The sequence below is a fragment of the Thermobia domestica genome, chromosome 10, assembly GCF_964235325.1.
Source record: "Thermobia domestica chromosome 10, izTheDome1.hap1.1, whole genome shotgun sequence".
Classification (NCBI taxonomy): Eukaryota; Metazoa; Arthropoda; class Insecta; order Zygentoma; family Lepismatidae; genus Thermobia; species Thermobia domestica.
The window spans coordinates 154,221,627-154,249,178 of record NC_137463.1 but is presented as its reverse complement, the minus strand read 5'-3'; the positions used below and the strand labels follow the sequence as shown (position 1 = coordinate 154,249,178).

The window sequence follows — 27,552 nt, the reverse complement described above, 5'->3', positions numbered from 1 at the left end:
TTCCTTGGGATGTGAATCATCATAGTGAATTTTGCAGAAAATGATTGCATGCAAAGGATTCGAAAAAATAAAAAATAAAAATAACTAATCTTTATAATAATAATAATAAAAAAGATTCACTTATAGTGTGAAGTCCGTAGGTGTAGACCATATCCTGCAAATAACGCATAACGCCATAGGAAAAAATCGCATTGTGATAAATCAGGCGGGGGTGAAGGTCATTCAACGTATCTCCGAAACAAGAGATGATATGCTGTGGAAACATTTTTCGCGTGATTGCTATTTAATTTCATGTTGAGTGCGCTGAAATTTTGAATACTCCTTTTGTCAGGAAATCATGAAATATCATTAGAAAGGTTTATTAAAATTTGTATCCTAAACAGGTTTAAAGGCGGATGTAAATTTTGGCCAAGACTTGAATATTTCGTGAATTTTGAATTTAAAAGACGAAACTCTGTATATAGACCCTTTATTAAAAACAAAGAAATACGTATTTCAGTATTTTAGAAAATTCCCTTCTAGGGAGGAAATTCTTATAATATTAAAATTTCTTTCTTTATTCAGAAAGTAACGAATCTAAAGATTCGCTAAGTGTGTAGGTATGGAATTTGACATGTAGGCTCTCAATTAAAAATAAGGGAACATGTTTCAGCGTTTCAAAAAATCCCGCTCCCAAAGGACTGTTTCTACATTCAGATTTTTCTTTCTTTTCTTTATTTTGAAAGTGCTGAATGTCAGAAGTCGTTTAAGATGGAGATGTGAAATACAATAAAAATACAATATATATATATATATATACTTTAAATAAAAAAACTTATTAAGATCTGTACAAAGGATTAATATTCGTCAAAGTACTGTCCATCTACATAATTTTTCCACAGACTCTCCCGGGACACACTTCGAAGACCTTGACAAGAATCTCCTTAAAGCTGTCTTTGAATTCTTCCCTGCTCTTGGGGAACAAAAAGAAGCGAGGTTGGGACAGTAGGGTATCGTTGCCGCGTTATGCTTTGCCAGCAACTCACGGACGCACAGAGACGATTGGCTGGGCACACAGTCGTAATGCAGCAGCTAGGTAACGGTGACTTTTCTGCCGCAGCTCGTGAATTTCTGCGGCGTTTTTGGCGAGCTTTGTGCAGAACTTTATCGCCCAACGTTGTTCGAAAGTATCCGACATGACGTGGTCTCAAAACGGGCACCTTGTATGGTAAATAAAATTTTAATTAAAAATAAGAAAGTATGTATTGCACAGTTTCTAAAAATTCCATCCCTATAGATCGAAAGGAGATCATATCTATAATGTACAAATTTCCTTTTAGATCAGGAAATCTAGAGCAATTTTACCCTCAACCTGGGCAAAATTGCAACACAAGCTTTTTAAACAGTTTTCGATTCAGGAATTACTACTGAATAACATTCAAAATCCGACAAAATCGGACCACGGGAACACCCCCAAAAACGGTTTCAAAATGGCGGACCATAGTTTTTCGAAAAAATCGTAGACCTTTACGTTGGAGGCTCTAGTAGCCCTCTTAATTGACACAGAGACATGAATGATACCTCGTTGGAACGCTCATAGACCACAAATTGCAACGAAGTGACTTTTGTACCCATCATGTCCAACCCGTAGAAGAAGAAGAAGAAGAAAGTCGATTTTTGTTTTTTAATTAATATTTCTTGGACCCTGGCAACACTGCACGTCCTTATTCTCCGGCAGAAAAATTCTTACGCGTAGACCAGACATTGGTAACAATAATATTAAAAAATGAAGGACGTAGGTTCAACAGTAAGGGAGATAAAAATTCGGAACCGCGGAGAAAGAAAGGTCACTCTGTATATTTTTTACTGTGGTCTAACTTCTGTTTCTTAGATCTAGTATCCTCCCTAATTGTCACAGAGACATGAAGCATACCGCGTTGGAAAGCTTATGGAACCCCTTGCCAACGACGTATCGTTTGTGCCCCCTGTGCCCAACCTGTAGAAAAAGAAGAAGAAACCTTGAACAAATTGGGAAAATCTGTACTTTTACCTTTCTTGGGCTCTGGCAACCCTGATAATCGTTGGGTATAGGGAGTACAAACGATACGTCGTTGGAAATGGGGTTCCATAAGCTTTTCTACATATTATAGTCTTGCATGAACCTAGGCACTGAAGAACCATGGCTGATTCCCTTACACTTTGTGTATCATCTGCAGAAGCCTAGATCCTGACGATAACCTCATCACACTTCAAGAAAACGGAGCTGAAGGAGTGAACAATGCCAGTAAGGCTCGCGGTAGTAACATTCTCGCCGCTACAAGTATGGTGGTTCATGTCTCTTGTCGCAAACGTTACATTGATAAAAAAAATATTGCGATTGCCCTAGAAAGAAAAAAACGTCATCGCCGATTCAAAAACTAGTTACTCGCTCGTCGGATGGGTCTTTCAACAGCAACAGTGACTGCCTGTTTTGCGGAACGCCTGTCTTATTTGATGACCGTCACGTGTTGAAATCAGAAAATGTGCGAGTGAAAACACAAGCATTGCCACACAGCATTTTAAAGTGTTGCAATGAACGAAACGATACCGGGTCACAAACTATCCGAGGTCGAATTGAGTACTTCTTATCTGATCTTCATGCAGGAGATTGTGTCTATCACAGATCATGTAGTATCAACTTTCGAACTGGTAAAGCAATTCCTCAACAATACTGCACCGACAATCAGTCAGCGTCAAAAAAATTCCGGGCTGGCCGACCTACAAATGATGAGAGAATCCGAGCATTTCAGCGCATCTGTAGTTATTTGGAAGAGCACGATGGTATGCAACTGTGGGAGAACTTGTTACAAAACTGGGCACATTTCTTGTAGGGACTGATCACATTGCATATGACAGACGGCACATGAAGCGTCAACTAATGGAGTACTTCGGTGAAAAAATTATAATTTCTAGTGACAGTGGAAAAAACGACTTCATTACACTTTGAGAAACTGCCAATCACATTCTACGGGCATATCGTGATTTATCACGAGAGTATGATGAAGAAAAGGAAAAAAATAGAATAATAGAAACCGTAGCTCGACTGATCAAAAGCGACATAAAATCCAAACTACAAACTGGAAGTGATACATATCCTTCACCCAGCGACTTGACCATTCAGGAATTCCTTCAGTACATTCCACCTAGCCTTAAACTATTCTATGCCATACTTTTTGCCGGAAAGGACAATGAAACCAAAATAGCATCGATTGGCCAGTGTTTGATGCAAGCACCCAGACCAAAAGATATGTTAGCTCCTCTGCAGTTAGGTGTTGCTGTGCAGCTGCACCACCACTATTGATCGAAACACCTGATTGACACGCTGCATCACCTGGGATTTTGCTCTTCATACACGGAAGTGCAGCGGCTTGAACGCTGTGCTGTAAGTACATTTGGTAATCGTGTGATCGAAATGCCAGCAGACCAGACTCTTCTCTTTGCAGCGGATAATGTAGACCATAATCTCCAAACGCTCAGTGGTTTAGGCACATTCCATAGTACGGAAATGTTGGCGGCCATTACTCCATCCACTACTACCAGTCGAACCATTCTTCGGAAGCCCGTCTCTAATGCTGATGTGAAGTCCCTTGCCAGTGTCCCCATTCACGCATACACTGAAGCCAGGGCTATTCTTAAAAAGGTCAACTGTGAACTGGTAACAGCACCATCACCGAACAAAAGCTCCCTGGATATTTTATGGAAACTTTCCTGGCACTTTCCGTCACGCATACCAAACTGGTCAGGAATGATGCAGGCCATTCACGCAGATCCATCTCTTCATCATTCAGGGAAATCCACTGTTCTCTGCTTACAGATTATTGACATCCATCCATCTGATATGTCATGCATCTATTCCACTTCAGTGTACCTGAATAATCTTGCGAGAAAATATAAAGTTACACCAATCATCACCTTAGACCAACCACTGTTTTGGAAAGCTTCACGTATCCTGCATGACAGAGCACATAACACCAGTATTAAGGATACGGTTCTCCTGTTGGGCTCATTTTATACTCTGATGAACCTTCTAGGAGCAATTGGTTCCCTGATGGATGGTTCAGGCTTACGTGAAATCTTGCATGAGCTTTATGGAGAAAATTCGGTTGTACATATGTTAAGTGGCAAGTCCGTAGCAAGAGCCTTCCGTGCGCACATGATGGGTGACCTCGCATTAAGTGCATTGCTTGTGGAAAATGTTTTTCTGCAGACCGATAACGGAACACACAGAACTATTAACGATGCTTACTCTCTCTACCAGAGTCTGATGTCGGGTGAGATTACTGTAACTGGAGCTAGTTCTTCACCTCTTCTTCAAGAAGCCCGAGAAAAATAGAAGCACGAAAGTCAGAACTTATTAACACATCAAAAACAAGTCATTTGTGGCTTGCACACCAGCGCATGTTGACTACAGCAAGGAAACTTGTGGCAGCAGACCGAACAGGAAGCTGGGAGGATCACCTTGATGCTATAGCAGAGTGCATTCCCATATTCGCTGCAGCAGGACACTTCAATTATTTGAAGTCGACGTGCTTGTACCTGCAAACAATGTTAACGCTGCCATCGGTTAATCCAACAGTTCACGAAAGCTTTCAAAATGGGTTCGTTGTTATTAGAAGAAGCAACCGTTATTGGGCTGGGTTGTCCTCTGATCTAGTCATAGAGCAGGTTCTGATGAGATCGCTAAAATCCACTGGAGGTCTAACCCATGGGAGTGGAATGTCGGAGATGCAACGATCTTTGTGGGTGCTCTCAATGCCAGCATGCTCCGAGTACAATCTGGCGATGCAAACTCTTACTCACACAGCATATGTCACTAGCAAACAACATAAAGAAGCCGAAACGTCAAGAATGTCACGTGATATCAGTGACACACGTCGCATTCTTGCAGGACTGCAGCCCATTTCACCATTTGACGGAGACAAATCGTTGAGAAACATTGCCACTGGCGTCACAGCGGATTCCTCGGTTAACGTCCATAATTTATTTTCAGTTGGAGAAGAGCTTGCGAAGAAACTATTTGGCAAAGACCTGTTCACTGTGAAGTGGAAACGTGCAGATAAAGTCAAAACTCTAGCATCCCCGAGTAGTGTTAAAATCAGCAGCGATATCTCCGTCGATTCGAATCTTTTGTTTCAAAGACTGTTAGTTGTCGCTAATGCTGGCAGCACATCTTTAGAGGAGACCTTAGCGCATGAATTATGTGCCTACCCATCAGCTTTATTTGAGTCACCCAACATGATGCGTAAGGCAGACAAAGCCCCACTGGCCCATGCGATACTAGAGTTCAGCAAGCAGCAGACCGCACAGTTTGAGGAAACGGAGCCAGACAATATTCTGTATGTCTTAGACGGAAGATCTCTGTTACATAAACTTCCATGGTGTAAAGGCAGTTCGTACGACAACATCGCTGCATCATTTGCTGAGTATACGGTTCGTAAATATGGCACATTAACCATCGTGTTTGATGGGTATGGAATTTGCTCACCATTGTTCATTGCAACTGTGCTATCGGGTGTGCAAGAACGTATTATACTTGCAGAAAGCATGCCCTTCCATGTACTATTGCTTGTGGTGTGTGCCAAGAAACTGAATGTTTTAAGTCTTTAAATGAATATGGTGAGGACAGTGTTAGCCTAGGCGATGACGATGTAGATGTGTAATTTGCCTCCCAAAATATTTCGTCTTCCCATTCTTTTGCTTTAGAATATTTTTGCTTTATATATAGGTATTATGATTCTATAAAACGAATTGTCTTGTACACTGTATTATGATATGACCTTCTATTTGCTATTGCTTGTGGTGTATGCCAAGAAACTGAATGTTTTAACTGTTTAAATGATTATGATGAGGACAGTGGTAGCGTAGGCAATGACGATGTAGATGTGTACTTTGCCTCCCAAAGTCTTTCGTTATTCCCATTCTTTTGCTTAAGAATATTTTTGTTTTATGTATAGTACTTATATTAAAGCGACCTTTCATTTAAAGAAAGAAACAAGATTTTTTCATACATAGAACGATTATCAGGGTTGCCAGAGCCCAAGAAAGGTAAAAGTACAGATTTTCCCAATTTGTTCAAGATTTCTTCTTCTTCTTTTTCTACAGGGGGCACAAACGATACGTCGTTGGCAAGGGGTTCCATAAGCTTTCCAACGCGGTATGCTTCATGTCTCTGTGACAATTAGGGAGGATACCAGATCTAAGAAACAGAAGTTAGACCACAGTAAAAAATATACAGAGTGACCCTCCTTTCTCCGCGGTTCCGAATTTTTATCTCCCTTATTGTTGAACCTACGTCCTTCATTTTTTAATATTATTGTTACCAATGCCTGGTCTACGCGTAGGAATTTTTCTGCCGGAGAATAAGGACGTGCAGTGTTGCCAGGGTCCAAGAAATATTAATTAAAAAACAAAAATCGACTTTCTTCTTCTTCTTCTTCTACGGGTTGGACATGATGGGTACAAAAGTCACTTCGTTGCAATTTGTGGTCTATGAGCGTTCCAATGAGGTATCACTCATGCCTCTATGTCAATTAAGAGGGCTACTAGAGCCTCCAACGTAAAGGTCTACGATTTTTTCGAAAAACTATGGTCCGCCATTTTGAAACCGTTTTTGGGGGTGTTCCCGTGGTCCGATTTTGTCGGATTTTGGATATTTTCATCAGGTGAGGTACCTAAACAAAATACAGGTGTAAAACTAAAGGTTGCAATTTTGCCCAGGTCAAACCGTATTTTGACTTGATTCAGAAAATGCTCAATTTATGGATAGTCAAGTTGGAGGTGTGAAACTCGGTATATAAACTCTTAATCAGATGTAAGAGAGTACATGTTTCAGAGTTTTGGAATTCCACTCCTAAGAAAGAAAAGGGAAAAGTTCTAAAGTATTCAAATTTCTCTTTCTTTGTTTAGAAAGTGCCCAATATTGAAATCTGCATAAGTTGGAGATATGGTCTTCGGTACACGATATCTTCATTGAAAGTATGATTAAGCATTTTCGAAAATTCCAAATCTGAAAGTGGAAAAAGAAATACAATTTTCTAGTATTCAGATTTCCGGTTTTATATTTATCACACCTTATTCTTCCCGGTTGCAGAACAGACATTTCTGTTAGTACTGAGATAATTTAGCGACTATTCATTTTATTATACAATAATTCCCCTTTCGCGAAATACTAAGAATTAGTTTCTGGGATGAATATCTTTCCATATTGCTTTCCGTTTAAGAGTAAATATTAGACAGTGCTGTATTGAAATTTAGCGTCCCTTTTAATACCGAGATTATATGAGACAAAGTCTACTGCTTAACGTGTAATCCGAAACACACGAGCTTTTGCCGCGAATCGAAAATGGTTCTCTGACACCGGAGTAAACGTAGAAACTGTGGAGCTGTGGTTATGTTTAAACTGTATTACGTAGCTGTCCCCACACCATAACGGAGCTGTGGTTATGTTTAAACTCTATTACATAGTTGTTATATATGTATAAATTTCTTATATTGAAACATGAATGCCCTTTGTCATTAAAATGTAGATTCTTTATTTTATTTTATTTTATTTTATTTTATTTATTTATTTTGAAAAGTTTGCGTAGACAAGATTCGAACATGTACTGAAATGAGCATTAGTACGTGAATCCGTTATGATATCCGCTAGGCTAAGAGTACATGACTATTAGCGTCCTCCGTTTGTTTATGTTACTGTTCTGTTTGTATTTTCCACAGGCTGGTATCATGTAGTATGATTTTTTTTTTTTAATTTTATCGTCTCTTTTGTCTATTTTATGGTTGTTTTCTACATGACATGGCCTGTTTCTGTTAGAGAATTCTCGTGTTGCTCTGTAACAGAAGAAAGGGAAGTAGATTTCTCTTGTAGCAGATCTGAGGGACGTAAGTACTTAGGTTCAACTTTTTGGACTTGGACTCTGGAAGACACTCTCGATTTTTATGATCAGAAGTGAACCAGAACAGCGATATATCTACCCCCCAGCACCCCCCTAAAATTTTCGGAACTAGGGGGGGGGGCAATATTAAAAAGATTCATTCTCGCTCTGCCTAAAGCCCTCCAGGACTTTGTAGAAAATGTTTTAAATTATCTTACATGTAGGCAGAACGGGAATTCCCGTTCTGTCTAATCTTTGGAGACAGGAAATTCTATACGAGGAGGAAATTTTTAGGGAAATGCAGCACCGAAAATCTTGACTGCTAGCTGTTTATATGCAGATCGGAACTCATGTATAAAATGGCTGTAGTAACGAGCGCGGGAACCAAATCCAAGCGGTCAAAATGCAAGGAAAATTCTGACGAGGGCAAAATCCAAAGGACAAAATCACAGGAATATGTATTGGATGTATCAATGCACACCCTATATGATTATTTTTTTCCCTTCAATTGTCATATATTGTAAAATGTTATCTGTATTTTTTCAACTGAAATAACTTTTTCTTTCTTTTAAAATGCTGAAAACTCGTAAAATGCGTAAAAATGTTAAACAAAAGGGCAGATTAGGCTTAATTACTTTCACACATACCAATATGAAAAGTTCTAGGTATTCCTATTTATATTTGAAATGTATTTGAAATACGTTTAGTGTATTACAGTAAAACCATTCATTTTAATTACGAAAAGTAACTGTGATGCTACTTGATTTTTAAAAAGTCGTTCTTGTGTGGTAGCATATAGCAGTCTGTTATTTTGAATAATGTATAAATATTTAATTCTGAAATACTGATCAAGATTTTTTTTTAAAGCAAAGATCAAAATGTGAAATAATAATAATACGTCTTTTATTGGGTTTTCAGCATTTTTTAAATGTTATTTCCGTAAAGTGAAGAATTTCAGATAACACTTTAGATACATAATAGTTGAAAAAAAATATTATTTTATTAATCTGTGCCTATGATTCTGTCGCTTGAATTTAGTCCGTTTTGTTTGAATTTTCCTTTGGGTTCGTCCTCTTGAATTTTGTCCTGCATTCGTAATAATCACTTTGGTAATTCTAACAGAGGCTGTAAGAAGAATAACTATTTTTTCAAGTTTCGTCATACATTTTAGATGTTATTCTTCTTGTTCTTCTCGGAAAAATGACGAGGATACAGTTCTTTATCAGCAGTGTTATCACATCTACTTTGGTAAAGATGAATGTAATTTTTTAAAAATACTTTCAGGCAAATGAAAAATTGATTGACTCAGTTGCAAGAAAGCCTTTTGACATTGCGACTGAAACAAACCTGAAATAAACTTAATTCAGTATAATATCAAATTATTTCACATCAAGATCTTATGCACTTTTTCAGTAGTTCATCTCTAACATGCTGAGTCGCAGTACCTAAAAGGTGCCACAGTTCACATCCTCAAGAAATATTTGGCCATATATTAAGCAAACAATGCAAGAGGATGCATAAGACGACTCTTAAGAAAGAATGTCAGTTCTACATTACAAATCCTTTTTCGTCATTACCTTATAAGCTGATTTGTCTTATATACATAATTCTATACTATATGCAATAGTATCATATATCTTCTATTTTCATATTCATATTGTCAATGTACGGTAAATAGCAGCAATACAAAATACCAATATCAATATCGAAATACTTGTATGTTTTTTGTAGTTTCAATCAAATCAAAAGGTCAGATAATCGGGGATAAAGGCCGTCTTACGCATCTCTTTGCAATGTTTGCTTAATATATGGCCAAACATGTCTTGAGGATGTGACTGTGGTACCTTTTACGTACTGTGAACAAAATTTTGAAAAATATATAAACACTAAAAGATACAATAAAGAGTAAATATACATTTTCTACTTTTTATATTAATGGTAAATAATTATTTAATAAACAGCATCAACCACTACTGTAAAAGTAATTTCCTATTGTCATTAATCAATCAAATGTGCATATGTATCCATACGCGAGGGAGTGGGCTTACCCAAAATTAAAATCCTAAGGCCGCCCCTGACTGCGAGAGGTGACTGAATAAAATTTTGTTGTGAAATGACTTGATATTAGACCGAAGTAAGTTTGTTTTATCTTCGTTTCAGCTACAATTTCAAACGGCTTTCTTGCAACTGAGTCAATTAATTTTCCATTTCTATGCAGGTAGCTTTTTTTTTTTTTTTTTTTTTTTTTAATCACTTTCGTTTTTACTGAAATAGATGTAAATAACACTGTTAATAGAACTGTATCTAGTCATTTTCCGAGAACATCTAAAATTTATGTTAAAACTTTAAGAAATAGTTATTCTTCTTACAGAATCTGTTACAATTACTGAAGAAAAAATCTCTTGAAGAAATCCCTCCCTGGTAGTGTTGTAAATAGAAAAAAAAAAAAACGGTTCGTATTTTTTCAAAAATGTACGTTTTTTTAAGAAAAAAACATTGCCTCTCGTTTTTTTTTCTAAATTTCGTTTTTTTTTTCAAATAGTCATTTGTAATGCATCCTATGTCTATTTAAGTATGAAATATTTTTATGTAGGTGTAATCACCGTAAAATGCAACATAAATTAAACGCTAGATACTGATATGCTACAAATATTCTACAATTTACATGAATACCATACCTATTAACAATTCGGGTTTCAGCAGTTTTCATCCATATCAACTAAAAATAAAAGTAGAAATGAAATTTTGTTTTTTCGTGAAAGCAGGCCTTTAATAAGTACGAAAATAATGTCACGAACAGCATAAAATTCCAATAACTTGTCTAAAGGTAAAAACTAATACTAATTTGCCTAATAGTATTTTTCTAAATGTCATACATAAATAATTTGTCGACCTAGATATATATGATATGCAGAGCCGGCTCTACCATATATGCAACACGTGCATTTGCGTGGAGCGGGCAAGCTTGGATGATCCGGCAAAATCTTTCATAAGTATATTATTTAAATTAAATATTTCTTGTTGGAAAACAGACTTCATGATGATGGTAGTTACGTTTACTAAGCTGAGCTTCTATTTGAATACTACATTCATAAATTATGTTTAGGTAGCATTAGTTTAAGACCGCATGGACAATGCTAAAGCAAACGGTCGAATAAATCCGAGCACAAATTGCATGATTGTTGTCAAATGCAAGATTTCAATTCTCGAATAGTAGTGAATATCTGTTCCATTTAGTAAGTTATCACAGTTTTGATATGACACTAGTCCTGTTTTTGTCAGAAACAAGTTCCTTATCTTTGAAGATAGAAACAACTTGTTTTTTTTAAAAAAATGTTAGAAGATGGAGAAGAAAAATCAAGAAATAAAGATAAAAGAGCTAGTTGCACTGGAATTGCAAACTGATACATTGAGATTGAAGCTCGATAGTGAATTTCTATAAAAAGGATTACCATCTTTCCTCTGCAGGTGTGTTTGCTTTACTCTTTCACAAACATAATAGATTAATATTTAAAGAAAAAAACAGACACAACGGGATTGCATTTTAGTAAGTATTTAAGCCTTTCTGAGTGCGACTGCACTTACCCTCACCTTGTTGTTCATGCTGGAGTAGCATACTTAAAATCAAGACTTTTAAGATTTGTTCTTTCTGGAGAAAGGGGAAGGCGGCAAATTATGCCATTGCACGAGGCGACAAATTGACTAGGACCGGCCCTGATGATATGTATTATAAAAGACATGAGAATACGAGACTCAATTTGAAGTAATGCAGGGTGTTTCAAAATTAATATTAGGGTTTTGAAACTTTGTAGTGTCTATTACAATTAACTTACAATTATAAATATTATATCAAATGAAAGAGCAACTCAAACAGTTTGTATGCACTGCATGCATTGTTTCTTCTGTCTGCCGTTAGAAAGAGCAAGTAGCAAAGATGGAGACTAGAGAGCAGAAAGCTTTTTGTGTTTTAATAAAGACTGACTCTGTACAGTGCAACCGTCTGTGTGAAGAATATTAAGGAGAAGTTTGCAACTACGTCTTTATCGTTTGCAGTTGCTACAGGTCTAAAGCCTAGAGACTACGGTTTACGTGCCAATTTCTCGCAAGTGAAAATATTCCCTGCATAACAATGAAGATTTTCTGATCGTGTCGTCTTCAGTGATAAATCGACCTTTCACCTAAGAGCTAATGTGAACACTCATAATGTTGCATCTCGCCGTCAGCAAATCCTCAGGAGATGGTACAGTTGAAACGAGACTCCCCTAAATTGAATGTGTTTTGTGCCATATGGCGGAAAGTTTATGGGCCTTTCTCGCCTATCGACTAGATGTGTGCCGTGTGACGAATGAATCTCACATTGAACACTTATAGCAAAGACTGTTTGAGGTGCTCTTTTACTTGATGCATTGCTTATAGTTGTACGTAAAATGTAATAAGTACTACGAAGACTTAAAATCCCAAAATTTATTTTGAAACACCCTGCATTTCCCACCAACAGTGTTGGAACTAAGATGTAAAAATTTTCCTTATAAAGTTATTGTTTACAACGATATTATTATTAGTCGAGACTATAACTACAACAACAACACGAGTTAGTAGTCAAAAAAAAATGTAATCAAATGTATACTTGGTGGCCCAGGTGGCCAAAGTGGCACACACAGGTGTGTCACTTGTTTAATCCGCTCCTGTGTGGACACTAATTAAGATATCGGGATATAATTCTTGCAAAATATGGTTGGACTATAGTTTATCATATTAATTTCTTTTTCTTCTGGTGTCGAATTTCCTTTACTTCTTTTTTCCCCTGTAGCTTCTTTTGTTGTAGAAAGACATCCTTAAGACTTGCCAGGTAGATACCTCGGATGGATACCTAACTGTTGACATCAATTGGAGGGGCCTGCGCGCAGTGTTGCCAGTTAGGGAAATTAAAATTCTTCTATATTTGGGCAAAAAATTAGAAATTTTTGTTTATAAATCCGTATCTATACGTCCGAGTGCAAGTCAACTTACGCCAATCCAACATTTGTCCTTACTTAACAAACGCAAGCACAGATCGTTACAATGAGGTAATTAGGGGCGCACGTAAAATTCGTATTTAGGTTCTAACTCTTGATTTTTCTCGTTTTCCCTTACCTTTTTGTTTACCGTAATATATTTTTGATAATTAGAAGCTTTGTTCCGTTAATATCGCCATAATACCTGTAGGATATATTAGTGGTGTACCAATGTTTAATTTAAGATAGTTTGTATCTGTCTGGTAGCAGTGTTGCCAGCTACAGAAAATTTTAATTCCAGATTTTAGGGGGAAATTTTGGAAAAATTATATGTTTTGTCTCTATTATTTCCCTCTTGTTGGCTATATCGGAACAAACGTACGAGTATCTGGAAGTCTCGTCTTTGCTCTACACAACGCACTATAGAAAGTTTCAATAGGATAATTAGGGGAAGTACAGTTGAGGTTTACAGTAGACCTTGTTCTCTAATTGGAAAGATAACTGTGATTTTTTAAAGGTAGAATGAGCTATTTTTTATTGGCATGCTTACTTTATTAGATATCGTCACAATACTTGTAGGATATATTAGAGGGATACCAAAGCTTATTTTAAGACAGTTTGTGTGTGTCTGATAGTCGTGTTGCCAGCTACAGAAAATTTTAATTCCAGATTTTAGGGGCAAATTTTGGAAAAAATCCCTTTTGTTTCTATTATTTCCTTCTTGTTGGCTACATTCAAACAAACGTACCAGTGTCTAACACCCTCATCCTTAGCCTACCCAGCGCACCATAAAAAGTTTCACTAGAATAATTAGGGGAAGTACAGTTGAGGTTTATAATAAACCATGTTCTGGAAATGGTAAGAAAATGGTGAATTTCTGAGGTAGAATGATTTTTTTTTTTAAATTTCATGCTTACTTTGTTATATATCGCCATGATACTAGTAGGATATATTTTTGGAGTACTACGGTTTATTTTCATATAGTTTTCGTCTGTCTGATGGCAGCGTTTCCAGCCAAAACAATTAATTCCCGCTATTAGGTGAAAAATTCGGAAAATTTCCCTTTTCCCCTCTATTATTACCTTCTTACTGGCTATATTGAAACAAACGTACCACTACCTGAAAGCTTCCTCTTTGCCCTACACAGCGCACCATAAAAAGTTTCAATAGGATAATTAGAGAAGCTGTAGCTCCGGCATATTTGATTTTTACTTGTGAGGCGTAAAAAGTGTCAAAATTTCATGTGTATGACAGAATTTTTTCTTTCTCTCTTTGAATGGAAGCCAGCGACTTCAGGATTTCACTGTACCTTGTCAACACACCAAAGATTTTTTTAGGTGACTTGAACCCATATAGCAGCAGTAGTACTAGATACAAAAAAATTTTTAAATTCGGCTAGGGCATTTTTTGTAAATTTTCACCTCTATATTTCCCTCAATAATTTCCCACCCATTGGCAACACTGCAATGCAACTTACACCTAAAAATTGCCACATCCATTTTCTAAACAACAAGGCCTTTACCATATCAATCGAATGAATGGTTTTTGAGCAATAAGTCACTAACTGGAAATGTAGGAAAACGCCAAAAATGACCTGGGGCCGAAAGGAATAATCACACAATTTTGCTCGTATAGGTACAAAGAAACAAACGATTTGTAAGTTACGAGGGCTTCGACTCAAGTTCTGTTGATTATTTCAATAATCTGCAACATAAATCAATAAATAATAGTTGCCAGAAAAAAACAGACATTTGAAAAAAAAACATGAAAAAGAACGGTTTTTTATTTAAAAAAAAACTTCACAGAAAAAAAAACCGTTTTTTTACAACACTACTCCCTGGACAGAATTCCTCGTCTAGAAAGATTAGGCAGAACGGGAATTCCCGTTCTGTCTAAAGATAAAATCATTTAATATATTTTCCACAAAGTGCTGGAGGATCTTCAGGCAGAACGGGAAGACCCATTAAAAATCTTGCTATTTTGGTCTTTAAAAGATTTTGAATTCTTGTTTTTAAGTGCCAATAGAATAAAACAACTTACTCTCAACAAGATAAATTTTCAAGCAAAGCGCACAACGCAAGGTTGAATGGAAATCAACCTTTACAGGGCTGTGATCGTCACAACAACTTTTTTTTTTTAAATCAATCGATTGCCAACGATTTAATCTCGACGTCACACCAAGCATGAGAAAGTCGACGCTAATTGTCTCTGGCTGAGGAAGGAAATCCAATGCAATCGTTCGTTGTGTCAACGAATTTTAAAATTTGAAAGAAAGAAAAAAAAAACTTAATGCAAGATTGCACCTCGCCCCCAGAGTTTTTCAACACCCCCCTAAGTTCAAAATTCTGGATAAACTAGTGAACCAGAATATTGCAAGAATTACGACTCACTCTTGTAATAATAATAATAATAATAATAATAATAATAATAATAATAATAATAATAATAATAATAATAATAATGATGATTTTAGAAGAGAACTATAATGGAATATGCATATAATTGTTTTTAGACTGGAATAGTACTAAAGTACTGCGTATCTATCTTCTCATATTTGTTGTTTGTCCATCATGTTTTATATATATTTTTAATTTGTGTGAGATCCGTATCTCGCATTTTATCAAATAATAATAAGAATAATCATTGCATATACATAACAATAAAACATAAATAGAAAATATGAGTGAATACTAAGTAATTCTTTATTGACTCAAAAGAAGTATTAGATTTCTATGAAGTATTATGCATAGATCTAAACGAAGTACAAACCACTGAGTTGTGTATGCTTGTTTAGAAAAAGAGAGGCTAAGTTTTTTTTCCCGTAAAATATAGTATATTTCTTATTTATATTTGATTACAGGCTATCAAACGAATACGTCGTGATGTTGTGGATGGAATGCGAGCAATAATGAAGTTAGCGAAAGAGAAACAAACAACAGGCATGCTCCCTATTTGCGAAGATATGATTGCAAAGGTACGTATCTTTTACTAGTGATCCCGTATATGGTAGGAGCGAACGACGGGTTTTCGTAAGTTAAAGAATTTCGCCTTAACCGATTCAACTCCACTTATTAGGAATAGATCTTGAACCCAAAGGGAGACTGACGTAGCGTTACACGAAAATTGGAAATTTTACGAAAGATATCCTAAAACGTGCTCTGAAAGTCAGCTATCATTGGTCTCTTGCGACTGACTTGATTTCATCCTAACCAATAGATACTATTGAGAAGCGTAAAGCAAAGCACGTATTAAGGTAATTTTGTAGGCAATAAAATTAAACCTCAGCTATAAAAGGCCACGTGTGATAACTAAAATATTGCTATATTTTAATAACAATTGCTACAAGTTTGGTGTATTTAAGTTTGAGTGGTCTTAATTCTGCAGTAAATCAAATGCACATTGTTATGTGAGGAAAAAATAATTTTTGAATGTATCTTCATAAGAAAGAAGAGTGAAAAGTGAGTTTCTCGACATACTCATTATGAACAACTCCTGTTTGATACTGGAGAGATATACCAGAAGTAGACATCTTGCAGTGTAGTGAAACGTAATGATTTGAAAGTCTTAGTGATCGTAAAGGTGAAGAGAAACAAGAGTACCACGACACAATGGACCCAAAGAGTTGACTGGTTTCGAACGTAGTCGGATAGTGGGGCAATGCGACCTCGGTGCAGTCTAAAGACAAATTTTCCCAAAACCTTCAGATTCTATTGTCCACTATCAATTGGATTATTACACAGTTTAAAAGAAACCAAAAGATAAGTGTGAGTCCACGTTTGGCCGACCAGGCCCAGCACAGCGCCAGTTGATGGCTATCAAGAGGTGTATGAAACAAGATCCCAAGTGCAAGGCTGCAGACGTGACAAAGCACCTAAAATGAATCGGGTTTCAGTTTCCAGATGTCACCGTCAACAAAATTATCATGGGAAAGCTGCAAGATATAATCCCTTGCTCATAGCCAATATTGCTAAGCGGAAACAGTGATCAACAAACATGGTGCGGCACATTATTAACTCTTGGTGCCAGCTTTTTTAAGTCTGTATTACAACTCCTTCAAGAACCCCACTTGGATCACTTACAACCAACCGTCAAGCGTTGAGAGTTTTCACACATTGTGTGAGGAGCCATTTGGAGCTTTGAACGCTCCGAGTTGCTGGAATGTGTTGGCATGTCAACAGCACTGGATACACTGACATTTTGCACTGGGATCTGCTACCGATATTTTCCACTGGGATGCTTCCAAACAAGAAATTCGTCATGGAAGATGACAACTTTTTCCGTTTCGCTCAAAAGCATCCAAACCTGGTGGACACAAACTGAGATCCAAAAACTGCCATGGGTCAGTCAATCCCTGGATATGTACCCAATTGTACATTTCTGACTATTCTAGATCATCCCATCAAACGGCGACCATAAAGCCCACTTCAAACTTTTTCAATGATTGCGTAAAGAATGAGCAAAACTCCCCTAGTCCAAAACCGTGGAACTCATTAATTCTGTGTTAAATGGGTGCAATTCAATGAAGAAAAAAAATTAAAAATTACAAATGCAGATGTTTATTTCCTTATGGTACATCTTTGTTGTGTTATGTATATTTATTTATTATTTTTTGCTATAACTGTCTTTTTGTAAATAAGTCAAAACATTGTGAATATGATATATTAAATGAATTATCAGATGCCTCAATATTGTTTCTAGGCTTTTGAGTAAGGTTGTAGTTGCTTTCGAAATATTGCTGTTCTTCAGTGATTACACAGGTGCTTTTTCGGACGAGATCCGCGTTTATTTTGTGACGTACTTTCTGCATTCAGTATCATATTTGTAGCATCAAAGAAAATCTTATCACATCAAATTCAAATAATTTTAACGAAATGTTAGGCCTACCGTGAAAAATATTTTGATCACCACATTATATATATATATATATATATAATATAAAATTCCAACTTACGTTGATCTTATTCTTTTTACCTCCTTATTTTGGTTGGATTTCAATCCCAAGCAATAAGCTTATTTCCAGTTTTGAATGAAAACAGACATCAAATTTTAACCCTTCAGTGCACCGTGTAGCTGATTAGCTACACACTTAGTTCTTACGTATAAATCTCACAATAGTTGTTTATTTTCGTAAGTCCATTTTGTCACAGCTTTTATACATTCCGTCTTTGCAAGTGCTACAAGAAAACGTCCCTAGGCCTCTTGAAGAACTGAGTTTTCTTTCATTACAAAACTTTTTTTTTGTAAAGTGATAGTTATGTCCTACCTTTTAGATATTTTGTAGTACAATATATGAATGTCTAATATCTGTAAATATGTAAAAGAAGTTTTTAATACTTAATATTACTAAAACTAAAAACAAACGCTAACTACAGTAGATATTGTGACACGGGTAAGAAGTTTAAATTGCGTTATGAGGTAAATAGCTACTACAAACAGTTAATAATAAATTTGGTCTTAATATTTTTTTTAAAATTTGGTTAATAATTTTGATCTTAGGGTTTTAAATTTGTTTTTCTATAATTTACAACATTAAATTCTACTCTCTCTTTTTTTTTTTTTTTTTTTTTTTAAATCATGCATTTAAGGGTCAATAAAATCGGATAAATTTTACGGAAGTTAACGTGAAAGAGAAAAAGAAATAGATTGACAGGGGAATGAGGCACATAAATCTTTCCTGAGTTGAATTGTAAAAGGAGCGTAAATTTTAATCATTAAGTATTACCTTCACAGTAAAACCAAATATAGATTATGTTTACAATTTTGAATATTAAAATCAAGGTTTCGTAATGAAAAATAAATCAAGGTTTTAGTCACCACTGCAATTTTTCTTACCAACGCGATAGGTTCACTGTTTCAGTTACATCTATTTACTTTTTCTCAAATCCAAATGTCCGCAAAATTAGAAGAATATTTGGGCCCTTATATAGTTTAAACGCAGGTTTTAAATAATATTCGTGTTCAGTTGCAATATAAGGTTTCTTTTAAATTATCTAAAAATGTAGAAAACTCTCTCTGATTGTAAAAGCCACTTTTTCATTGGCAAGGGGGAAAAAGAAAGAGAGAAAAAAAGAAAGTGACCTCTTAAAGCCACTTGTGCAAGTCATTAATCAGAGTGTAACGGGGACCGTCGCTATGGCAACGTCGTTGGACACTGAGCTACAATGTCAGTAGTAAGAGGAAACTACTATTCGGAGAGTTCCGATTACCACTCACTAAGGCTTTCTTGTTCTTGCGGCCACTGAACTTACCGAGATTAGTAAAAATACGAAATATAAGAATCAGATATCTAAGTACTATATAAGAATTTAAAGGGTATAAAACTAATTGCATGTTAGTCTCAACTTCTCGAAACTTTTCCCGCATGTCCCTCTAATGCACGTAGTCCCGGGTTCGGTTTCCACTAAATGGGCATAACCTTTTAATTTCATAATCATTCACCTTCATTCAGAAACATGTTCTCTATGTTTTCCCATCATAAAATATCCAATCTGTGGGTGTGATCGTCACACAAGTATGTTGTACAAAACTTCTTATTTTGTTAATTTTCCATAATGGCAATAAAAATTTTACTTCTGTGAATTTCAAGAAACCGACCTTACCATTGTTTTTTTGAGAAAACTCTAATCTCCTTTCATGTATCGCACATACATCTTTCTATTTAACAAATATGATCTAAATCCAGTATAGCAGCCGTACTTGATAACTACACCGACACGTGTCTCTTACCACATTGTTCATGTACATCCTCAATTTAATGTTACCTATTGTAATTAATCCGGTCCTAGTTTTTGGGATACTTTGTATATATATATATATATATATATATGGGTGATTCTGAAATTAAGGGGAATTTTGGCATTGGAAAAATCTTAAAATTAAAAATCGGAGAAATAATGTATAATTTATTTTTTACACACCTAAGGGCTAAACAAATACAATCATTACAGTGGATGAGGTCAAGAAAATATATTTTTTTTAAAAAAATGGTAATTTATTATTTTGACAAACACGGTGGTTACATTAATATCCACGGAGGTTACAAAACATACTCAGTGAAGATATATTTAAGTTCTATTCACTGGTAAAATGTAAGACAATGTAATATTTTGAATTGAATGCTAAATATAGATTTGTGCACACAGCTAAAATTGTAGTAAACTTAAACCGGAATGTTCTATTTTCCAAGAAAAGCTGTTCCAATCCCGCAACAATGTCTTTAGTATCCACAGTGGCTCTATTTGCTTTTGAGGGCAACGCAATTATGAGTTCTGCCTTTACTCTGTAAAAAAACTCGACTTTATTCGGAGATGTTAGTAGACATTTTAAGGCCACGTAATGTCTGATGGTGTTTCTGGAGTACATAATTTCAACATAACAAAAGAGTTTGCTGTGTAAGTTCTGTCGATATCCCAAAAAATTTGGCATCGTTTTCGTTGTCACTGGCGGATTACACATCTTGATAACACAACGTTTGTTGAGATTTATTTGGTACTGGGTGCAGTAGTTAAGTAAAAATAGGGAACTTTTAACACGTAACTATAATGAAACTTCTGAACATCGTTAGGTTAGAGTACGAAGATCTGAAAACAAGTTGTAGCAGTTCATAAATGCTGTTACATAAAAGAATACACTTCATGGTTGAAACACACTGAGAAAAAAATTGTAGGAGGCGTACTTAAAAAGATAGGTTACATGCGTAATTCCTGTAGTTTTTGGACTTAACGTACAGCAGACGTATAACTGGAAACGCATGTTTTATAATACTTTCTGTGTAAGTGTTCCATCTATACGTAGTTTCCGTATGAAACAATGTCGGCGGTCAGGATCTCATACAAATGGACGTATATAACATCAGGCTGACGAAGGTAACAGAAGTAAATGCATGTGATATACGGAAAACTGTTAATGTCAGACATCCTGCAACGGCATGATGTAACATCTAAGGGCAGTGCCTATGCAGCATGCGGATAACGTATGATCCGTACTGATTTCTATTGTAAGCAAGAGGATACCGTATATTTGTTACCGCTGTCCGGAGAACGTATTTTTCTCTACAGCAGGCACGTGTTTCTTCCCCATGTCACTTGACGGCACTTCCATCCCCTTTGGTAGCTATAACCAAAGGAGATTGCCCCCCTCATTTCAGTTATAATTGTGTACACACTGTCAACAGTTGTAAACACGAAGCGTGAAGAACATTTTTTACCCAATGACTGGGGCAACCATAATATAACTCGTGATATCAATATATTTACGAAATAGATTAAATTTTTTTGATAGTTAACATGAAACATTGAAGGATTTTACAACTGATTTCAACATATCTATTGTTTTATTCATTATAAACATATGGATAATTAATAGTTTACTTGTAGCTACAAATGGCTACTTTGTTGGTTGAAGCAAAAAAAAAAAAGTAAAGTTGACTCGGGCGGAAACCGAACCCGGCACTCTTTGCACGTGTGTCGTAGATGTTCCTCAATCTGACACGCCTTCACTTGATAACTTCATGCGTCGTACGATATATGCGGCGAGTCAGAAACTTCAAGATGTTTTTTCTCCGTTATTTTTGGCTGTTACGCTCTCCCAGTTTGTAATATTAACACTTTAAATATGCACTAGCACTTCGCGAAAATGACCCCGAAGCTCATTTACTAAAGTCTGCTTTCTCCTTGTTAGTTTTATTTAGTTTTGCAATTTTCTTACCACTTTCCTTTCGGTTGGTTTCCACCCAGTCAAAATTAGGCCCAACAATATCATTCCTTAAGACATTTCGATTGTTACCACCATTATCACTGTCAGGAGGAGTTGCCTCTTCCAGCATTTTATTTACTGCTTCCTTCTTTTCTTCGTTTCTTCTTTTCTTTATGCCTTCTAACTTTTTCACGTATTTTTTCTGTGGGCTCTTTTCTCTCGTTTACTTATGTCTGCTATTTTTTTAAAATCATTCCGCTTGTAGTTCTGGCTTTTATTTTGAATTCTTCGTATAATACAGGATCTGCTTTTATTCTTTCTCTTCTTCGTCTTTCTGATTCTCTTTTCATTTTCCTACTTCTGATACCTTACTTGGCTTTTTCTCTCCACAATTAACGCTTTTATTTGATTCCATTGTTACTTTTTCACTACCATTCTTTTTTTCTTGGTGCCGTTCTCTCTATAAAATAACAAAGTAAATCAATAATTTTAATAATCTAGGTTTAATCAGCAACAAACCTGTTTTTATTAGGTTGGACTCTACAAAGTGCACATCCTAACGCCTAACTTCAAACATTTAGTGCTTTTGTTCGAAGAGATAAGCAACAACAAATGGTACAGATGTTCTATTTCGAAATTTTACTCATGTATAACATTTAATTAAATTTTAACTCAATATTCATCAACCAAATTATATATTATTGAAGACAACATGTAATTTATATTATAGTAGCATGTTTAGCAAACATATGATGGAATTTTTTGAATTTTTCCTCCGGATATCTCTAATAGGTAGCATTTCAATAAGAAGCTCATAGTAACTCAAATATATAACTATTTTTTATAATAATATCATGAAATGCTCATTATGGTAACCTCCATGGATCATGTGTAACCTCCATGCTGGATAGAAACCATGGAGGTTACAAAAGTGCACTTCAGACAGCCTGATACTCAAAGCTAGAAGACTATATATGCAATGACTTCGTTTTTAGTAGGAAAAATGCTATTTTAACAATAATCAATTGAAAAAACATTTTAAACATTTCAAATAATAAAACTAGCAAATACATGGAGGTTACAAGATCAAAGAGTACGCACCTATTTTCCACAAGATGTGAAGATTTTTCACGAAAACAATACTGCACACACACTTATCAACATATCACTCTCAAAATGGCTGCTCTGATCTTCACTTTCAGATCTAGAGACTGGACAGTGTTGCTTCCTAGTAGAGTTTCTGGTAATTTTAAAAGTACTCCATGGAGGTTACCTCACAACCCAGGGACAATATTTTCGCATTAAATAGGCCATGGAAATGACCTTAAAATTTAATTTCTTGCTAAGTAGTTTCATTATTTATGTCTTACAGTAGTAACTTATGCGGATTTTTCACGAATTTTCTAGTGAAAACATGTTTTTCTCTTCTGTTAGTGTTGAAAAATGCTGGTGGGGACACTCCACGGAGGTTACATTTCACATATTTTTCACTTTTTTAAAAGCAGAAAAATAAAATAAATGTTAAAATAAACTCTGAGAACACAAAGTACTAATTATTTTTTATTTAATAATAACTTTGTTACTTTAATATTGCATATCTAGAGGCTGAAAAATCAGAGGGACTGAAAATTCCCCTTAATTTCAGAATCACCCATATATATATATATATATATATATATATATATATATAATGAAATAAAATCTTTTAGTTTTACGTCCGACGATTATGCCATATAGACTAAGGGAGACGGGGGATTAAGGCAAATGAATGATGATAGAAGAAATGGTGAAATGAAAAGGTGAGGGGGAAACGGGAGTACTCCGAGAAAACCTGCGGACACGATGTTGCCACCACAAACTTACTTGACCGAGGATCGAACCAGGAACCGCGCACACCAGAGGTAAGCGCTCTACCACTGAGTCACCCAAAAGTAGGTATACACCCCTGCATTGATCAAGTATAACATTTTAGTTTATGGGTTTATTTGTTTCGGCTCTTCCGAGCTTAAGATACAAGTAAAAACACATTAAGAGCATATTTAGTTGATGGATAACAATAAGAAATGATATAAAATACAATGAGCTGATCAGTACGGTACTGTATACCTACTTTTGGGCCACCCTGTATATATAATTAGCAAAAAATTAATTTTGATAAATAATATATGAAAATATATAAAAATATATATTTCTCTTTTGTTACATATATCCATCAATGCACTGAGCAAACAGACACACAAATATATATATATAAAAATGTTGTTTGGATAGATTTGAATTGAGTTTAGCGTTCCGGTCAACAGCGAGGCCATATAAGACGTAGACCTACAGCTTAACGTAGGATCCGAATCGCATGAGCTTCCACCGGAAGTCGAACTTGGGTCTTCCACGCCAAAGGCGCGTACGCTAACCGCTTAACCACAGGGGAGCTCTGTATTGTTTGGGAATGGGGGTGTTAAGTTTTTGTTGGGCTTGTTCACCTTTCAGTATGGAAGATGCGAAGAACATACCTGGATGACATGTTAGTGGGTATCATTTATATGGAACCGAAGGTGAAGTAAAAGTATAAAGATATCTATGTATTCGGTTATAGAAACTTGTATATTTATTCCTAGAAATAATCTCCTTAATTTAAATTGTAAACATAATACTAACAATAAATTGTAAATACAGTGGTTAAAATGTATTTTTAAATGTTTTTCTTTCAGACGAGGATTTTGTTAAGTTTGTGGGACGCTGGCCTAGTAGAAGAAGCACTTGCTTTCATCGAAGAGCACAAGATTTCCCAAACTTTGCCGGCAGCTGACGAAGATAATTCGAATTTAATGCTTTCACCTTACAAGAAAATAACGCAACAAATAAGTCAAGATCTTAGATCTCCGGATGATGATCTTGTATCACCTGATAGTCCCAAATGTGTGAAAACATTTTGGAAGTTGCCATCGGAAAATATGTCTGATACTGTCCATATAAATGGTTCAGCCGACAATGAAAAATATGATATAACTCCTCCTGAAGAAATCCGTACTAATCTAGACGAATCTCTGAACGATGCAGAACATGAAGTTAGTCAGAATCAGAACCATTCGGAAGGAGTGAAAGATGTTACTGAATGTGGTGAACAAAACATTGCATCTGAAAATGTTTCGACCGAAAATCTCAGTTCAGATCCAGACTTAGGACGCCAGTTCCTTGATACGCAAGTTATGTGCAGTTCGCCGTCAGCAAACTATTACAAACCTACAGATGAACCTGAACCGTGGGACTTAACACAACTAAATATTGAAGCTAGTATGATGTGTTTAGTTAGTAAAGTGAAATTTTTATGTGGACGTTGTAGCAGCCCTGCAATTAGACTTAGATCTCAGAGCAAAAGAAAGTTTCAGAGTTTGCCGCCTCTAATACAGAATACCAGTGAATCAGAATCTTTGTCCAAAGACTACATTACACTTGAAAATATTAAAAGGGCTGATTCAAAAACCAATAACGATGTACCACTGAGCGCAGGACAACCAGCATTTTCTGAAAAGGATACTGGATTACAAAATACAGTAAATGAAGGTACTATTTTGGAAAAATCTGTCGTTCTTAGTTCAGCTGTACAGGAAAATCTAATGAAGAGTGAGTCTAAATATGAGAAAAGTAGCAAAGACATTATCGAAATAATAAAATCCGATAGCAAAGAAGATAAACCAAGAACTCTTAAAAACGGAACACGTAATAAATTTACTGAAGGTTTAGACTTCGATAGCATTGTAGATTGGACTTCAGAACTCAAACCGAGTATGCGGAAATTAAGACAAGCAATGGACGGTTTGCTAAAAACAGCAAGATTAACACATAGTGTCTTCCGTGTTCAAGAAGATATGAGATATGCCCATATGTCATGTACTGTTCGTTACCGTCGTGATGTATGCTTTTCCCAAGCGGTAAGTATTCTAATTTTGGTCTCTCACTTTTTTTTAGACCTAAGCTTAACATTGGATCCGAACTACATGAGCTCTCGCTAGAACTCGAACCTTTGTCTCCCCCGTCGATAGCTTAACACTAAACATTTAACCACGAGGAAGTTCTGTAAATATTATCTTATTATCTAAATAACACCAGTTAGTTACTAGTTGTTCTGATCATTATAAACTATAATACTAATATATATATACAGGATGATCAAAATAAGTGTTGCAAGCCAATATCTCGCGAACTATACATCATATAAGAAAAATATTAAGAGACAATGTACAATACAGAGGGGCCTAAGAAATGAGTCAAACATTAGGTTTCCCCCGCCTCCCATTTTGGGGGGAAGGGGGTGAACGTGAAATTTTCAAATGGGAACATAGGTCGAGTGATACCTCGTTCGAAAGAGCTTGAAAAATTGAACAATTTTTGTACGAAACAATTTTTGATATGGAGCACCGTTTTCAAGATAGACTCCAAAATTGGTCCTGTAGCAGATAAAGTTTCCAGTACTTATAAATCGGAAACGTATGAGTAGGAAACGATTAAACAAAAAATGAAAAACGAAAACATACGCAATGTGGAATGATGTTGTCGTGGTGTCCCCAGGGCCCTAATCATGGGGCCCCGGGACCAATTTCAAAATTTCAAATGGGAATATAGGTTGAGTGATACCTTGTTTGATAGATCGTGGAAAGCCAAACAGCTTCGTACAACATTTGTTTTCATTTTGGGCAAGCCTGTTTCAAAATGGCCGCCAAAAATGGTTCCACATTCAGATAGAAAGTGTAGTGTTCAAATTGAGTATTACACGCCGATATCAAGCGAACTACGCATCAAATAAGAAAAGTGTTAAGAGTCAATGTACAATACAGAAAGCCTGAAATTTGTGTTAAAGAAGTTCCCTCGCCCCGCTTTTGTATGGAGGGGTGTATATGGAATTTTCAAATCGCAACATAGGGCGAGTGATACCTCTTTCATAGATCGTGAAATATCAAACAGCTTACTACAGAAGTTTTTTTGATTTCAGGCAAGCCTGTCACAACAGCATTACCACAACCTAATATCCTGTAAAGTAGTAGAATAACGTTTAGTAATTCTACGGGTATGTGCGATGTTAAAAATTGTAATTTCTATCACTGTAAAGCAAATAATTTCAACACTTACCATGTTACAAATGATGCTCGATATGTCCTCCATCCTGCTCCACACACCTCCGTAAGAGGCGGCACAGGGATGATGTTCGTACATCATGTAGCATCTCTGGAGTGATAGATGCACACACACCTTGGACACGCGCCTTCATGTCATCAGTAGTTGTTGGTACATTGGACATTACCCGACCCTTAACATAACCCCAGAGGAAAAAATCAAGTGGGGTTAGGTCAGGAGATCGTGGAGGCCAGTGAATAGGACCTCGACGCCCAATCCATTTATTCGCCATACGGTGGTCCAATAAGGCTCTGACCTGGCGTGCGTTGTGTGCTAGAGCGCCATCATGTTGATACCACATTCTTATACGTTCAGCGAAAGGAATATTCTCTAACAACTCCGGCTATAGTACATCACTGATAAATGCGGCATAGGTATCACCAGTAAGACGTCCATCAAAAAAATATGGCCCAATGATATGGTTACCAAGGATGCCACACCATACATTAAGAGACCACCGATGCTGATGAGCAACTTGTCTCTGCCATAGTGGATTTTCCCTAGCCCAATAATGCATATTATGTCGGTTTACGTGTCTTGTGTTTGTAAATGTAGCTTCATCGCTAAACAAGATGGTGGGTATGAAGTTGCGCTGTCTGTTTTCCATACCTTCCAACCATAGACAAAATTGCAATCTGGCATGAAAATCATTGCCAGATAGTTCCTGATGTAAGATGATATGATACGGATGAAACATGTACTCGTACAAAATACGGACTACAGATCTTTGGCTAACTCCACTGGCCTGAGCGAGGTGTCTCGTGGTAACATGTGGGTCTACATGCACTGCTGCCAATATTCCT

General features: G+C 36.1%; 1 protein-coding gene across 3 annotated transcripts in view; it reads left to right on the top strand.

The window, feature by feature from the left end:
* LOC145662782 (inositol polyphosphate-4-phosphatase type I A) overlaps positions 1-27,552 on the top strand; it is a 422,451-nt gene that overhangs the window by 317,624 nt on the left and 77,275 nt on the right. For all 3 annotated transcript variants that reach the window (XM_081728656.1, XM_081728655.1, XM_081728657.1), the window contains 2 exons: positions 15,747-15,860; positions 24,289-25,509. In XM_081728656.1, coding sequence (XP_081584782.1) covers positions 15,747-15,860; positions 24,289-25,509 — 1,335 coding nt within the window. The remainder of the gene's footprint in view (positions 1-15,746; positions 15,861-24,288; positions 25,510-27,552) is intronic.